Source organism: Rattus norvegicus, chromosome 15, assembly GCF_021556685.1.
Source record: "Rattus norvegicus strain SHRSP/BbbUtx chromosome 15, alternate assembly SHRSP_T2T, whole genome shotgun sequence".
Classification (NCBI taxonomy): Eukaryota; Metazoa; Chordata; class Mammalia; order Rodentia; family Muridae; genus Rattus; species Rattus norvegicus.
The window spans coordinates 59,511,081-59,526,069 of NC_141548.1; the positions used below are offsets into that span (position 1 = coordinate 59,511,081).

General features: G+C 44.0%; 1 protein-coding gene across 1 annotated transcript in view; it reads right to left on the bottom strand.

Moving 5' to 3' along the window:
* Positions 1-395: 395 nt before the first annotated feature.
* The window catches only part of Tnfsf11 (TNF superfamily member 11), a 31,468-nt gene continuing 16,874 nt past the window's right edge, over positions 396-14,989 (bottom strand). Inside the window, exons 3-5 of the mRNA NM_057149.2 lie at positions 7,520-7,565; positions 7,342-7,440; positions 396-1,957 (exon numbers count right to left, since the gene is read on the bottom strand). Of these exons, the coding sequence (NP_476490.2) occupies positions 1,536-1,957; positions 7,342-7,440; positions 7,520-7,565 (567 nt within the window). The 3' untranslated portion in view covers positions 396-1,535. The remainder of the gene's footprint in view (positions 1,958-7,341; positions 7,441-7,519; positions 7,566-14,989) is intronic.

Here is a 14,989-nt window from a genome sequence, read left to right on the forward strand (position 1 = left end):
TGGACTCTGCCTGTCATGAGTAACCGCTGTGGTTTAGACAGCTCATCCACACAGATTTCCATTAGGAAATGTGTAAGGGATAGCATGCACGCCCTAATTTCCCCCAGCTCAAAGCACCCTATGTCTCTCATGATACGAGGAGAGCAAACTTTTCTCTGTTTTGAGTGAAGAGTCTGTTTCCTCTCTGGTCACATCCTTGCATACAAATCCCCTGCAAATCATTTCTCAGATTCCAAGGTTCATTAATTTAATTGAATCTGTTCCTAGCTTTTAATTAAATCTGTGCTTCTCCCAGTAACCTTTGGAGAAAGATAGAAGCTGCATTATCATATTGGGAAGAACAGGATCACAGAGCAAGACCCACACGAAAGTGAACAAGAACAGAAAGCACTAAGCAGGTTTTGTACAAATTTATTTTTGTACCAAAAAAATTAACATTCAGAGACAATGCTTTTATTGTACAGGTATAATAAAATAACTTTCACTAAAATTTAAAAAGTAGATTGTGTTTTGGCTGATAAACCACAGTACCTTTTCTATTAAAAAAAAAAAGAAAGAAAGAAACAAAATTTACAATTTGTAGCTCTTGTAGAAAAAGACACCTGTTCGATAATTACATAAATACTCCTGACAGATCTCAGTAGCCTATTGTGAATCCTTTTTGACTATGTCAGCTCCTAAAGTCAATTAGCTTCTAAATTTGAAAGGCACCTGGTGACCAACATCCTACTTGTTATTCAAGATATTCATTTTAATTTTTTTTGTTTGCATAGGCTTGACAAGTCTGAAAACTCTATTAAGTTAAAAAGAATAAAGAAACAAACTACATGTGGTCACCAGAACCAGAATTCTTCCCCCTTAACTACAAGTACCCTCGGGGGGGGGGGGAATTACAAAGTGCACCAGTTAAATACATCTGTACATTTAAAACATTAAATATGTCAACAGTGAGACATTTTTAAATATTTTGAATCAAATACTATAGCACAAATATAATTTACAATATTTTGCACAGAAAACATTACACCTGAAATATAACTTTAGATATTATATAAAAATACATATATTTTTCTCTCCTCATTAGAAAAAAGAACTTATTTGCAGGTTCCAGCGCAATGTAACAATTCAAAAGAACTTAACCTTTCAAACCATCATTTCTCTGCAATGTAACGGTACCCTCTTAATTTCGAGGTTCTCAGTGGCACAGGCCCAGGAGTTAGACCCAGAGACTATGTATGACCCTTCCATAGCTCACATGCGATTTTTTTTATAAGCATGGGTATACCTCTTCCAATTTGGTTTAATTCTAGGAATTCATTTCAAAATTGTAAAAACCATTGTGTGATCACCATGAGTCTAATATCCCCTATGGACTTTGTATATACATGACCTGTACAGGGTCGAGAGAGGACCGTGAGTTTTGTACAACGTGGGCCACGTCTCTTAGTAGTCTTACACATGTATCTACATCATCCATGTTTTAAGAACCTTCCAAACATCTAGCATATCCATGCTAAGGCTCCACAAAACAAGTCTCAGTCTATGTCTTGAACTTTGAAAGCCCCAAAGTACGTCGCATCTTGATCCGGATCCAACAGGGAAGGGTTGGACACCTGGACGCTAATTTCCTCACCAGCCCGGAGCTTGAAAAATCCTCCAACGTTTATGGAATAAAAGTGGAATTCAGAATTCCCTGACCAGTTCTTAGTGCTCCCCCCTTTCATCAGGTTATGCGAACTTGGGATTTTGATGCTGGTTTTAACGACATATACCATCAGCTGAAGATAGTCCGCAGGTACGCTCCCTGAGGTTTCATGATGCCTGAAGCAAATGTTGGCGTACAGGTAATAGAAGCCATCTTGGTTAACCCTTAGTTTTCCGTTGCTTAACGTCATGTTAGAGATCTTGGCCCAGCCTCGATCATGGTACCAAGAGGACAGACTGACTTTATGGGAACCTAGAGAGAAAAAAAGGCACAGGATTTAGAATCCACTCCTTGGATGAGAAGATTTCCTCATTATTTCCACAGCTGATGGGGTGGCAAAATACACTAATGTATTCCAACACAGTCACTTACCTGGATACTTATTTTCTCTATGGACCTGGGTGTGATCAGATGTACTTAGTGCTTTCTGTCAGGCACTCTAAAGGCACAAAAGCAAACATCCTTTATCCTGCCCTTAAGGAAGCTATAGCATACAAGTGATGAGGCAACATGGTCCAGAGAGGAAGAATGGCTGAGAGGAAGTACACACAATTGCTGGGAGAATGAGAGAGAGAGAGAGAGAGAGAGAGAGAGAGAGAGAGAGAGAGAGAGAGAGAGAGAGAGAGCGCGCAAACTCTTCCCACAGAAAAGGATCAAAGCACCCCGTGGAAGTGCTACCAAACCTAAAGAGGAGAAGATTGAGCCCATGGCCAGGAGCAGCTCAGTCTGAGTTGAAAAAGGGAAATTAGCCAGTCAGTTTAGAGTTCAGCTAGGAAAGAAAGCAACTTGTAATAGGAAGAGAATTTCCATCCTTCGTATAGCTTAGATATTATTTAGTCTGTGGAGAGGGGTGTGTAAAGGGATGTGAGAATATGGGTCACAGAAGCTCTGGGGAGGTCAATGTCCATCTGTGTCACTATCTGGTATCCCCACCGTAGCTTAGTATCCACACCTTAGCCTGAGTCACACAACTGAGTGGTTATCCCCAGAGAAGCTCCAAGCTTCTCAACTTCATGCAATTGAATTCACACATTGTAAAGTCACTCTCACAGTTCAAGTTCTCTGACAACCCCTTCTGGTCATCATGAAATGAAATGATGAGGGACTTTCACGCTACTGATTTTGGAGAACTCGACGTTCTACAGAACATTCTAAATCAGCTATGTGCCCAATGGTTTTCATAGTCCAGGTCTTTGATGTGTGTTACTGGGTCTTTAAAAAGTGGTGATACCACTATAATAAATCAAACTATCCCATGTGTATACTAATGTGAACATTTATCATTCTACTGGCAAGAGTGATAACTGGTAGGGTGAGAGTTTACAGAACTGTGGAAAGGCTCAAAGCCACATCTTTTCTCCAGGATTCTTATGAAGTGTTACACCAAGCTGACATTGCCATCCCTCTGATGCCACCAAGACAAAACACAGTCAGGTCTCAGACCACGGGAGCAGGGGGTAATTTGTTTCTGCAGCATAAAAACATTGCTAGGTGTCATGTTATCTTCAACTTGTTAGACTTGAGATGATGGTAAATGACAGAAGTCAGTCAGGGAGACCAAGAGAAGACAAGGATTACAAGTTCTTGCTCATGTATGGAAACTAGGACACACTCACACCCCAACCATACAAACAGAAGGGGCAGTATTTGTGATGGAGTGTGAGTAGAAGGAAATAAGATCAAAAGACACGAAACACATAAACAAACATGTCACTATGAAACCTATTGCTTTATACAACAACATACATAAATAATTTCATAAGAAAAAAGAAATGAGTCCAGAGACTGATATTGAAACCACACCCCAGGAACTAGATTCCAGGTCATAAAAGTTGACAAGTCTCTGGTTCGGCGGATCTGAGGAGATCCTTGTAAAAAAAATAACAACAATAACAATGACAATAATGACCACAGCAGCAGCAGCAATCATATCACCTACACTACAGTTTATGGAAAGGAATACTGCCTTCCCACCATAGCCTGGTCCTGGGAAGACTTGAACACTCGTATCCTTCCCTAGAGAGTCAGAGGATGAACCAGAGAATGGTCTATGGTCTCTTGGATGTGGTCTGAGGACCTACAAATTAAGCTACAGCAAGCAGAAACTGAGCAGGTAACAGAAAAAGTGGGAGGGGGAGAAGAGGCAGAACTCTATCTGCTTGGGACAACCCATCATCAAATGGCCAAGAAAACAACAGTTCTAGTTCTCAAAGAGGACAGGAGTGTCCTCAGACTTTACAGCAGGACTGCATTGGTCAGCAGCCTCCAGACACGGACAGCAACCATCCTTCCCATTGTTAAGTCTTATCCCAGCTCTCCCTGTAGTCGAATGTTCCAAATGCAAACATCACTCTAGGCTCCCAAGTGAGTCAACACGAGACTATAAAGGCTTGCTCCCTACATACGCACTATATCATCATAAGCGCTGGCATTGTAACTCCTCCAACCTGGTAGATAGCCACCTAACCCATGGGCAAATCTCATGAGATTCAAGATATTCCCATCTCGTTATCCCATACTGTGTAGCTTCTTTCTGTACTATATTCCATTCAATTACTCTTTATGTGTCTCTTAATGGAGACAAGATGTGCCTTCCTTCTATGGGATTGGCTAACTCATGGTGGAGTGAGCTGGCTAAGGAAGGCAAAAAAGGAATTCACAGTAGGAATCCTGATTGAGTGCCACTCCCAGAGGTCAATGAGTCCAACCAAAGATCAACGATTCCAGTGGAAACTGCTATGCCATGATATGCCTCTCGGCTTTCTCCATACCTGGTACCAGCCTTAATTCATCTGACAGGAGGACACCTAATGTGGCACTTTCTCTGGACACCCACTCCACCTGCAATGCAAAAGAACTCTCTCTGTCGCTAATGAAGACTTTTTCCAAGTAGTGGACCTCAGGAGGCTTCCCACTGACAGGAAGGAGAGGGAGCATACGAAATATGGCCTGTCCGGTGCTGTGTGCTGTCAAGAACAGGGTTGACATCAGTGACAAAGAACTGCCCAACAAAAGCTGAAGAGACTCCTGATGCCCAGCAGAGCAGAGCTTGGGGAGGAGACAGAAAAGCTAGAAAACTAGGAAGCTTGGGGTCCAGAATGGGTCAACACGAGGGAGCATGTTGTTGGCGAGAGAAACACTATTAGAACAGTGGGGCGTCACGAAGCCCACAGGAGAAAGGCTAGAAAGTTAGACAGTGGGAATAAAAGGGCTCTCCAAAGATAACAGTGGACGGAAAGATGAGAACACAGAAGGGCGGAGGGCTGCTCTGGCCGCCAGGATTTCTATTGCTAATGAGACATGCTGAGGACCTCTTCGCCCAGTCTGGCTGACCTCCCCAGCTCTCTGCTGGGCTCCCAGCTGCTCCATGTTGGAAAGGAGACCTCAGCAAACATTTAGCCCACACAGCTTCCTAAGAAAAATTATATCTTCTGACCCTACCCCCCCCCCAAGTATTTCCTAGTGCATTTTACTCTAAAAACTTTGAAGCCACCTAAGGTAACAGTCCACACACGGTGGATTCTGTCTCCTCGTGTGTAAATAAATATATAACAGCGCTCCAAAATAAAAATAGCTAGTCAAAGCCAGCTTCCCCTGAATCATTCAGGACTGGTGGCATTGAGAGAAAACGGGTTAGAGGGGCTGTTGGGCCAACCAGAACAACTAACTCTATTTTCTTAAACAGAAGCATAGAGTAGCTCGTTTCCCTGTACCCTAAACCAAATAGCTGTCGGAGCAGAACCAGGAGTTTTGCCTAGAGTTTGGCACTGATTAGATTCTAGGTGCCTGCAGAGGGAGCTTTATAACTAAAACGTGCTTGCTGTTGCCAAGTCGACTTTGGCACAGGCTTACAGGCAATATTTATCCTGTGCCATTTAAAGTGAGCTGAAAAGATAAATGCGGGGTACAGTCGCAGCACACACAGCCCGCACATCGGTATTAATTTGATTGCCTTTGTGAACATGCAAACTAGTTTCCCCTCTCAGAGAAAATTAGTGTGGCTCCACCACCAGGCACACCCAGACAGAAAACCTGTTTATGGAAGTGACTATGTATAGGATCAGAAGAGCCAGCCTAGAGAATCTCCTGACAGCTCAAGAGTTGATTTCTCCCCTTCTGTAACTTCAATCAGAAAAAATAAAAATTCCCTATGCCCTGTGCTATAGCAATGGCTCGAAGCTATGCATTAAAAGATAGATTTTGTTATTTAAAAGACTCAGAAAGTTTAACCTCAAAAAAAAGGGAGAAAAATCCTGCCTTAAGCCATTTGTAAAACTAAGTGGAATTTACACAACGACTTAATTATGTACAAACAGTAATTTTAAATCACACCTACTGAATGAGATATGCCCCTCCCCACCCCAAGCATAGTATGTGTGGCCACCTATAAGGCGGACAGTGTTTTCATGGTTAGTGCAGCTGAGATTGCGCGTACTTCATACAAGGTCATGGGCCCAGGCACACATTAGAGCCCTGTCACTGGATTCCAAACTAATCTACTGCATGCAAAAATACCATGACCCTTGGAGTACCCCCTTCTGCCAAAGCCAACCTAGCATAAGTACCCTGCAGCCTGCTTCTAGGAGAACGCACAGAATGAATCTAGGAATTAAGTAGAGCGCAGGAGTGTCAATTTCTACTCCTGTTGCCACAGGGACCTCAAGCAAAGGGCACACCATATGAAGCACTGTGGTATTGTCTGAACAGTCTGAACGATTAACTGCTACCTTGCAGTGAGGGTGAGAGGTAGTGAACGCACAGCAAAACACCTCAGCCACTAGACGTGTGTGGCATGCAGGCCACAGTCCTACTGACACGGATGCTCAGGTATCACTCTCCCACAATGCTCCCTGCCGTCCTTGTCTTTGCTTAGCTCGTGGTGAGTAGCCAGAGGGGCTCTGTGATGACTAAGCCCGCTGAGGTAGCTACAGGCACACAGCTCTGGGTCCTCAACCTCAAAAGTATTCAGGTCTCTGGTCTAATAAGCTAAATATTTACCAGAGAGTGGGAAGATAAGCATAAGAAAAAGTGATGGGCTAGAGAGATGGCCCAGACATTAAAAGCACTGTCTGCTCTCCTAGAGGTCCTGAGTTCAATTCCCAGCAACTACATGGTGGCTCATAACCATCAGTATGAGATCTTGCGCCCTCTTCTGGTGTATAGGTGGACATGCAGGCAGAATGCTGTATATATAATAAATAAACCTGAAAGAAAGAAAGAAAGAGAGAGAGAGAGAGAAAGGGAGAGAGGGAAGGAGGGAGGGAGGGAGGGAGGGAGGGAAGAAGAAAGGAAGGAAGGAAGGAAGGAAGGAAGAAAGAAAGAAAAAAAGAAAGAAAGAAAGAAAGAAAGAGAAAGAAAGAGTGATAATGTCTCAGCTTCTAGAGTACTGCTGTCACCTGCTAGCCCCACACAGCCTTCCTAGAAGGGAAAATCTCTGGCTTCTTGAATGCCATCATCCACCAAGGAAGTAGGCAGTGGGGATCCATTTAACATCAAACTATGTGACATGATTGGCAAGGTAGGGCTCCACGGAAGGGTTTGCCTTCTCCTCTCGGTTTAGAAGGTTTGAGGATGTCCATGTGCTGATGAATGAAAAATCGAAAAATGTTTTCAGACTGAATGCAAATATAACGCACCCGATGGGATGTTGGCAGCATTGATGGTGAGGTGAGCAAACGGCTGAGCCTCAGGCTTGCCCCGCCGGGCCACATCGAGCCACGAACCTTCCATCATAGCTGAAAAAGACAGAACCAGGTGAGCTTAGAGACCACCACCCCTACAGGACTTCAAACACTCGTTCAAACTCATAATTACCTGGAACTCCTGAGAAGCGCTGTGGCCCCACAATGTGTTGTAATTCCTGAAATGAAGGAGAATTTTATTCATAAATTCATTCTTTCTATAAAGCATTACTATATATAATAAATAATATAATTATTATATATTATAATGATGCAATTTGTATATTATATATTTATATATTATATATTTCTATATAAATTATACATATATATGACTATCAGATGTGAAATCAGCTAAAATGCTTTAAAATAAAACCAGAAGCTCAGAGGCAGCAAAATTCCTGGATCTCATATTCCTAGCAGCTCAGCTCCCAGAATGCTTAAAAAGTCCAGCACACACACACACACACACACACACCACCACCACCACCACCACCACCACCACCACCACCACCACCACCACCATCACCACCACCATCACCACCACCAAATAAAACCTTCAAGGCAGTAAAAGACAAGACTATTGGGCATAATTAATATGTAACAGGTATGCAAATGGGAAAGACGTGTATACAAAATGTATAATTCTCTTCAGTCTTCACTGGGCCTCTTTCTATGGAATTCAGGAGTGAATTCTGTTATAACGCAGAGGCTTGGCCCACAAGTAAGAGAACGATACCTGGCTCCCAGTAGTTAATTTTTTTTAAAGTCAGTGAGTTTAAAGTACTATACGAAGTTCTAAAAGTGTTTGGAATGCCAATAATTAAATTACTGCTGGAAACAAACCTAGATGCACTGGCCAGGCAAAGAGTAAACATAAGAAGGTATGAGTGCATGATGGCATATTTAACCTGAGCTCCCGAAAGGAAGTCTCTACGTGCCCACCCAGTTCAGACGTTAGCTAACGTAAAATGTCCCCCAAGGCAGAGTGGGTTGAAGCTTTAACTTTTGCCTTGGTTCAGATCACGGCTTAAAGAGCAGATCAGCCAGGATGGTTGGATGAGGTGAGATAGGGGAGCACCCAGCTGAGGGCCCAGTAAATCCAGGTACCTGCAGCTACCAACATGAGACGAGATAGGGTCCCAGTTCCCACTTAATAGGACAAACACCACCCCACACTGTCTGAAGAATGGACCAGGTAGCAAGAGCTTTCCCTATGTAGACAGAAAGGCTTTCGGCCTTATAGTGGGACCAATAAATGGGTAGATAAAACGACACAAATTCAATTCTTGTCAGTGAGAGATAACATTTATTCTTCTTCATTCTTCTCTCTGCCTTCAGACACCCCCAAAGGAGATAAGATTCTATTCTGTTCTCCATAATTCTTAGAGACACCATAGAGGTCACATACCATCAACCTCTGCCCTGGCCTACACCTGGGTCCCTGTATAGCCTGAAGCCCACTGTAGGGAATTTTAAGTAGATGGTGGACCCTTGCATATATATATATGTGTGTGTGTGTGTGTGTGTGTGTGTGTGTGTGTGTGTGTGTGTGTGTAGAGAGAGAGAGACAGAGACAGACAGAGACAGCGAGAGACAGAGAGAGACAGAGAGATGTACATATATACATGGATTATTTTATAACTATATATTCTTATGCATTTATACATGTAGAGTACATCCTTTTACGTTGTATATAACTTTACATATTTATATGTACAGTTTCTTATATCTTTCATGCATATCTACACATAGATAACACATGTACATACTGTATATTTACCTGATTAGAAGCCATCTTGGAGACAGAGCTTTTTTGAGGCTGGAAGCTCCTGCCTCATTTCCCCCTAGCTCTGACTGCTCCATTGTCAGGAGAGAAGCATGGTACATTCCTACAAATTTGTTCCTTGATTTTCTACACACTCAGCCTCACAATCAAGAAAAATGTCCCTGTGGCCAGTGCAGCGATGCTCAAAACTGAGGGTGGTGCACGCCGACCTCCAGGAGGGCAGGCCGGTGCCAACTGCAAGATCAGGCAGTCTGAGATCCAGGAGGCCCAGGCTGGGGTCTCTGACTTGAATTTCTAACACACTAGTAGCTGCTGCAGCAGACTGAGCTGAGATGGACAAATCCCCTTTGCAAGGATTTCTACCTGGGCAAATGAGGAAATTATCTTAAAGCTTGAGACCCAGGCCGAAGCGGCAGGCTGAAGCCCCTGACTAATGGGCGGGGACGCTTTTCTCCTTCTCTACTGGGAATGCACTTTCCTTATCCATTTAATCAGTGGCTTCTAGGTCAGCACTGCCACAGACCCATTTAGTTACAAGAAAATTCAATAAATAGCACCTCTCAGAAGCACTTTCAATGCCTGCTGTCAGGGGAAGAAAGGGTTCATGTCCCAGGATGAATTAGAGCTCTCGTTAGAGACCCAGGAGGTAATGCCTTTGTGTTATTTCTCTAGAGTAGCCAAGAATTGCAATTCTTCTCAGACATTCAGAAAGTAAGTTTCAATACCAAAAAGGGATCTTATGATGATTCTGTGACTTCACGTCACATATTATGTGTGTGTGTGTTTCCACCCCAATCTTTTGAGCCCCAAAGTAATTGCAATCATAAACGTATCATTCTACTAACTCTATAATTTTAAACTGTCTTTGGGCTTTGAGACGATTAAAAAATAAACTTAGCTGAAAGATAGCTCAATTGGCAAAGTATAACCAAGAAGGTCTGCGTTAGATCTCAGAACCAGTGGGGATTTGCTTGTTTGATTTAAAAACAAAACAAAACAGGAATATTAGACATTGGTGTGCCCTGGTAATCCTCATTCTCATTAGGTCACCCCAGCTCTCAGTGGGTAACCCCAGCATTCAGTGGGTGACCCCAGTACTCAGTAGGTCATCCCAGCACTCTGTGGGTCATCCCAGCACACAGTAGATAACCTCAGCACTCTGTAGGTAGCCCTAGCACTCAGTGGGTAATCCCAGCACTCAGTAGGTCATCTCAACACTCAATACATAAGTAACCACAGCACTCTCAAGCTCATATTTGGAGCTCTCTGGACAGCCAACCTAAGCTAATCATCACTCTTTGAGCCAGTGAGGGACCCTGTCCTAATAAACTAATGTGGGTGGCTTCTGAGGAATACCCCAATAACCTCTGGCTTCCACACGTGCACATGCAGTGATACACCAGTGCACCCTTTCACATGCACTTGCACACACACACACACATAAATTTCTTATAAATAGAATTTGATGCATCCCAGTGGGGAACACAGCTGCAATTTGGAGGAAACCTCGGGGTTGACCTGGTCCAAGTCTCAGCCACTGGTCTCAAATCGCCTTGGTATTTCCCAAAGATGCTGCAAGGTGGATTCTAACGTGCATCAGGCATTGAGAAACAGGATTGCTAAGTGAGTGACTCCCTGGGTCTTTGTTTGGAAGCACCTGTGTTCACTCAAAGGACTAATCTCACTGTTAACATTTCTATCGCACAGATTGAAACATAATAACTCCTTATGTCTTCAGCCAACCAAGTTTTCTCTTGTAGTATCATTTAGAATTATATGAGAAGCATATAACAAAAGCCCCAGAAACCTAGACAGTCTGTACAGTGTGGAACGGAGCAGAGAGCCCTCCCTAACACCCTCCCTTGCTTAAGACCCATGATCAAGTTTTGTTCAGGAGAACCCAATTTTCTACCTGACCTCCCTAACTTAGAAGGTCAACCATCAGCTACCTGTGACACATCCACATGCTCAAGCACGTGCACACGCACACACACACACACACACACACACACACACACACCCCTTGATTTGTATAAACTACTCAGGACAACAGAATCTTTAATCTTATGAGAGCTAATAAGAAACACCATGAATAAATGAACTAATTTATGGCCAAACTGTAGCAAGTAGTCTTTTCAAAAAGATATATTCATTTTTAGACAAGCATAATTTAGGCCTAAGCTATAATAGCTTCCTTTAACAGAACAAGGAAAGGGAACAAAACAGAAGGAAAAGAGAAAAAATGAATTAGGTAGACACCCCCCAAAAATTGCAGCCAAGTCAAGGATAAAAGAAATGTTCGGACACAGTGCCACCTAGTGGACATTGCCTCAAATTGACGCCCCTTGGACTGCCACAGATTTTCCAATAGGCAATGGGGAAGTTTCAATACTGAGTGCTCTATCTGTCAAATTAGATTGCATTAATTTTTCATCTTTGCTGTCAGAGTACATCTGCAGAGACATGAAGACGACTGGTTTGATTTTTTTTTCCTTATTTCAACTGTAGTTTAACTCACAGGGAAAAAATGCTGGAATTTCTCAATCTCTCCTCCAGGGAGCACAGCATACAAAAGATCAGTTGTGTAACTGTGGTCTTCATTGTGGCCTTTCTGCGACTTTTGTTAAACAGGACATCCAAAAAGTGTGGTTCCCAGGAGTGTGATAGGGAAAACATCCAGTCTACTAGGATCCAGTTCCCTTCAGATCCTTTAAATGATTTAGGAGGTTTTTTGGTTTTTGTTTGTTTGTTTGTTTTGTTTTGTTTTTTGTTTTTTTCTTTCCCAAACTCAAAAAACAACTGCTCGTCTTGAGAAGTTGGGCCCACTTATGGGAGGCCACACTGGTAAGAATAAAGACAAACTCTGAGTCGTACTTTAAAGTCCTTGGCTAGATAGGGGGACTTACACACTTCCACCCAACTTCTAAGCCACCTCTACAAACTGCTAAATAGTGTGAGGAACAAGATTCCATTAAATTAGTCTTAGGTTTGTTTGACAGCAACCTGGCTGCTATCCTTCTAAATAACCAAAAGGGTCAACTTCCTGGAGTCTGGGTTTATTAGTCTGAAATCCCAACTTGTGCTTCCTGATATGAATCATGTGATCCAGTGGCACCTGTCAATCAAGTCACCGGAGAAGCAATTTGTCCAGCCAGATGCTCCAGACACTATGGCGCCAGCCAGCAGCAAGGGTCTCAGGTGGCTGCCTCCCTCTGCAATACCACAGCAGCTGCAGGGACATCTGGCTGGTTGAACAAGGATTTAACACCCCGCTTGCCAGATATAATACAGGGTTCATACACTTGTTAACATATGTAATGCATTCATTTTAACATCTTAATGATACCCTTCGTGTAATTCTTCTCCAACCTAGTTACAAGAATAGTGCATTCATCAGCCGGTTAGCACATGAATGCCACACTCCCAGCTGTTTCTGAAAACGAATAGCCCATTTCCCGTTCCTGCAGGGAAGTCCTGCGGACTTCTACTTGGTAAATACCTCAGAAATCCCATCTCCTCCTCCCAGGCCCGGGCCACAGCCTTCAAGCTCCCATCAATCCTCAGGAAGACAATTGCCTCTTCCCTCCCCACCTTAGTCTTGGTGCCTCAAAGGACACATGCACGGTGGCTGGAGAGAGCATCTTAAGTGCAAGGGGAGCTTGTCCCTCCTCTTCTTGACATCACCTGGTGACTTCAGGAACAAGTACAGTCCTAAGGTTTATGAGGCCCTGTGATATTGCAATACACACACACACACACACACACACACACACACACACACACTTACACATACACACACACTCACACACACTTACACATACACACACATACACTCACACTCACACACACACTTACACATACACACACACACTCACACACACACACACACACACAAAGGAAGCATCTTCTGTTATTCATAAACCTTTTTCAACCAGGCCTATTTATGCTAATGAGATCACTCAAGGGATGGGAGCTGGTTGCCAGAGCAACCGAGTACATGATTAGGAGATTGGAGTTTTGCAAGGTGTCCTGTTGTCCTTCCACCTCTTAAGACTTAGAAACTGTCACTTGCTGTGAAGTCTTTGGGTGTAGAGAAAGCAGTGGCTTCATAGCTCTTCCTCCCCTGTGGGCCACCTCCTCCCTCAAGGATGCTGGCGGCCCTGTGGGTAGGCCCTGTGGAGCTGCTTCCGAGGGTGCCAGGTGCCAGAACCTGGCTTCTCATTCGTGGATACCTTTGGTACCTACTGCTCCTTCTGCTAAACCTGAGACTCTCGAGGAGAAAAGACCAAGCCCATGATTGTCCAGGGAAAGCTGTAGCTGGGGATGCACCTGAACTGGCCAGCCAGCCGCCTCGCCCTAAGGCGGATTTGAGAGAGCAGCCCTGCTGGCCTCTTGAAGTTCCTTTTTGAAGAGATAAGGCGTTTACAGGGGTGAGGTTGGCTGTTATATACTGTTAGAAAGATAGAATGAGATAGAACGAGAGGGACGGAACAAGGGTAAAGTATACATCACATACGTACATCAAGGGACTGAAGTGCACATCCCACATACCAAAGCAGACCTGCCCTTCAGGTTCTCCCAGCATCCCTCAGTCCCTACCAGGCATACCTGTCCCCAACGGAGAAGTTTCCAGCCCTTCCCCTAGAGGCTAGGCTCTTCCCTATATGTTCCAGACATTTTGGTCTCCTCCCTCTCTCCTTCTCTCTCTCTCCTCTCTGCATGCACACTTTCTCACTTTGGCTCCCCCCTCTCCTCTCTCTGTTCCAATGGCAACTTCCTAGGCTTCCTTCCCTGGGGCCAGAGAACTCGCCCAAGAGCAGCTTCCCAATAGACCTGCCTTTAATACAATCTGATGGGACTCGAGCTGGCTCGTTTCACCAGCGGAGAGATAATTTACCAACAGAAACTTATTCTTAATTACAAATAGAGACTTTAGTTTGCAAGGGCTTAACACAGGACAAACAGGAACTTACTTTTACTGTCTTAAATGCAAACAGAACTCTTAACCTGCAAGGTACATCAGCCCTGTTTGGGTCCCGCACTTAGCTGGAACCCCACAGTGGTTCCTGGAGTGGATCATCTCTACGCACAGTTGCTTCAGAGAACTGAAAGAGCAACGACCACCCTGCTGGAGCAGGACTTAGAATCCTTATTTCAGCTTTCCCTGACCCTAAAGCTCACACCCAGAGAGAGGTAGGATTATTTGTCCTATGATGGCACAGGTCTTCAGGGGGAATCATTGAGTCCCCAAAGTTAAGAACTTTAGGGCAATCTTCTGTCTGAGCAGGTGCATAATGGCTCAGACCGGCTTCCTCAGGCAGAGCCCTCCACCATGGGAGAGCTCTCAGAATGGACGCAACTCCTCACCATGCCCATGAGGGGTGGAAGTACAAAAGGGGATCCAGTAGCTCAGCAAGAAGTAGGGAGGGCATAGGCAGAAGGGGTTCCTAACCCCACTGATCCTCCGATCAGACCGCCTCCTGCTCCTTGAGCATCTGACAGGGATGTCTTTGAAAGCTCCGGGTGAAGAGCTCGGCTACGATGGCCACATGGGTCCCATTTCTCCCAGGAGTGAGGGGAGAGAAGCTCTACAGCTGCTAATGGACTTTCCATACCAAGAGCGCGAGGAGCTACGTGTCCTTGTTTTCATAAAGAAGAGTGATGCTTTTCCTGGAAGGGCAATGAGCATTCTGGGAATAGGAAATTAGTTTTTATTGTTTAACCTTCATGGTTTAAATGAGGAAGCTTCTGTTGTGGTTAAAGGTCTCCTTGGGCTTTGATTTAAAAAATGTCTTATGACAGCAGTATTAGTCT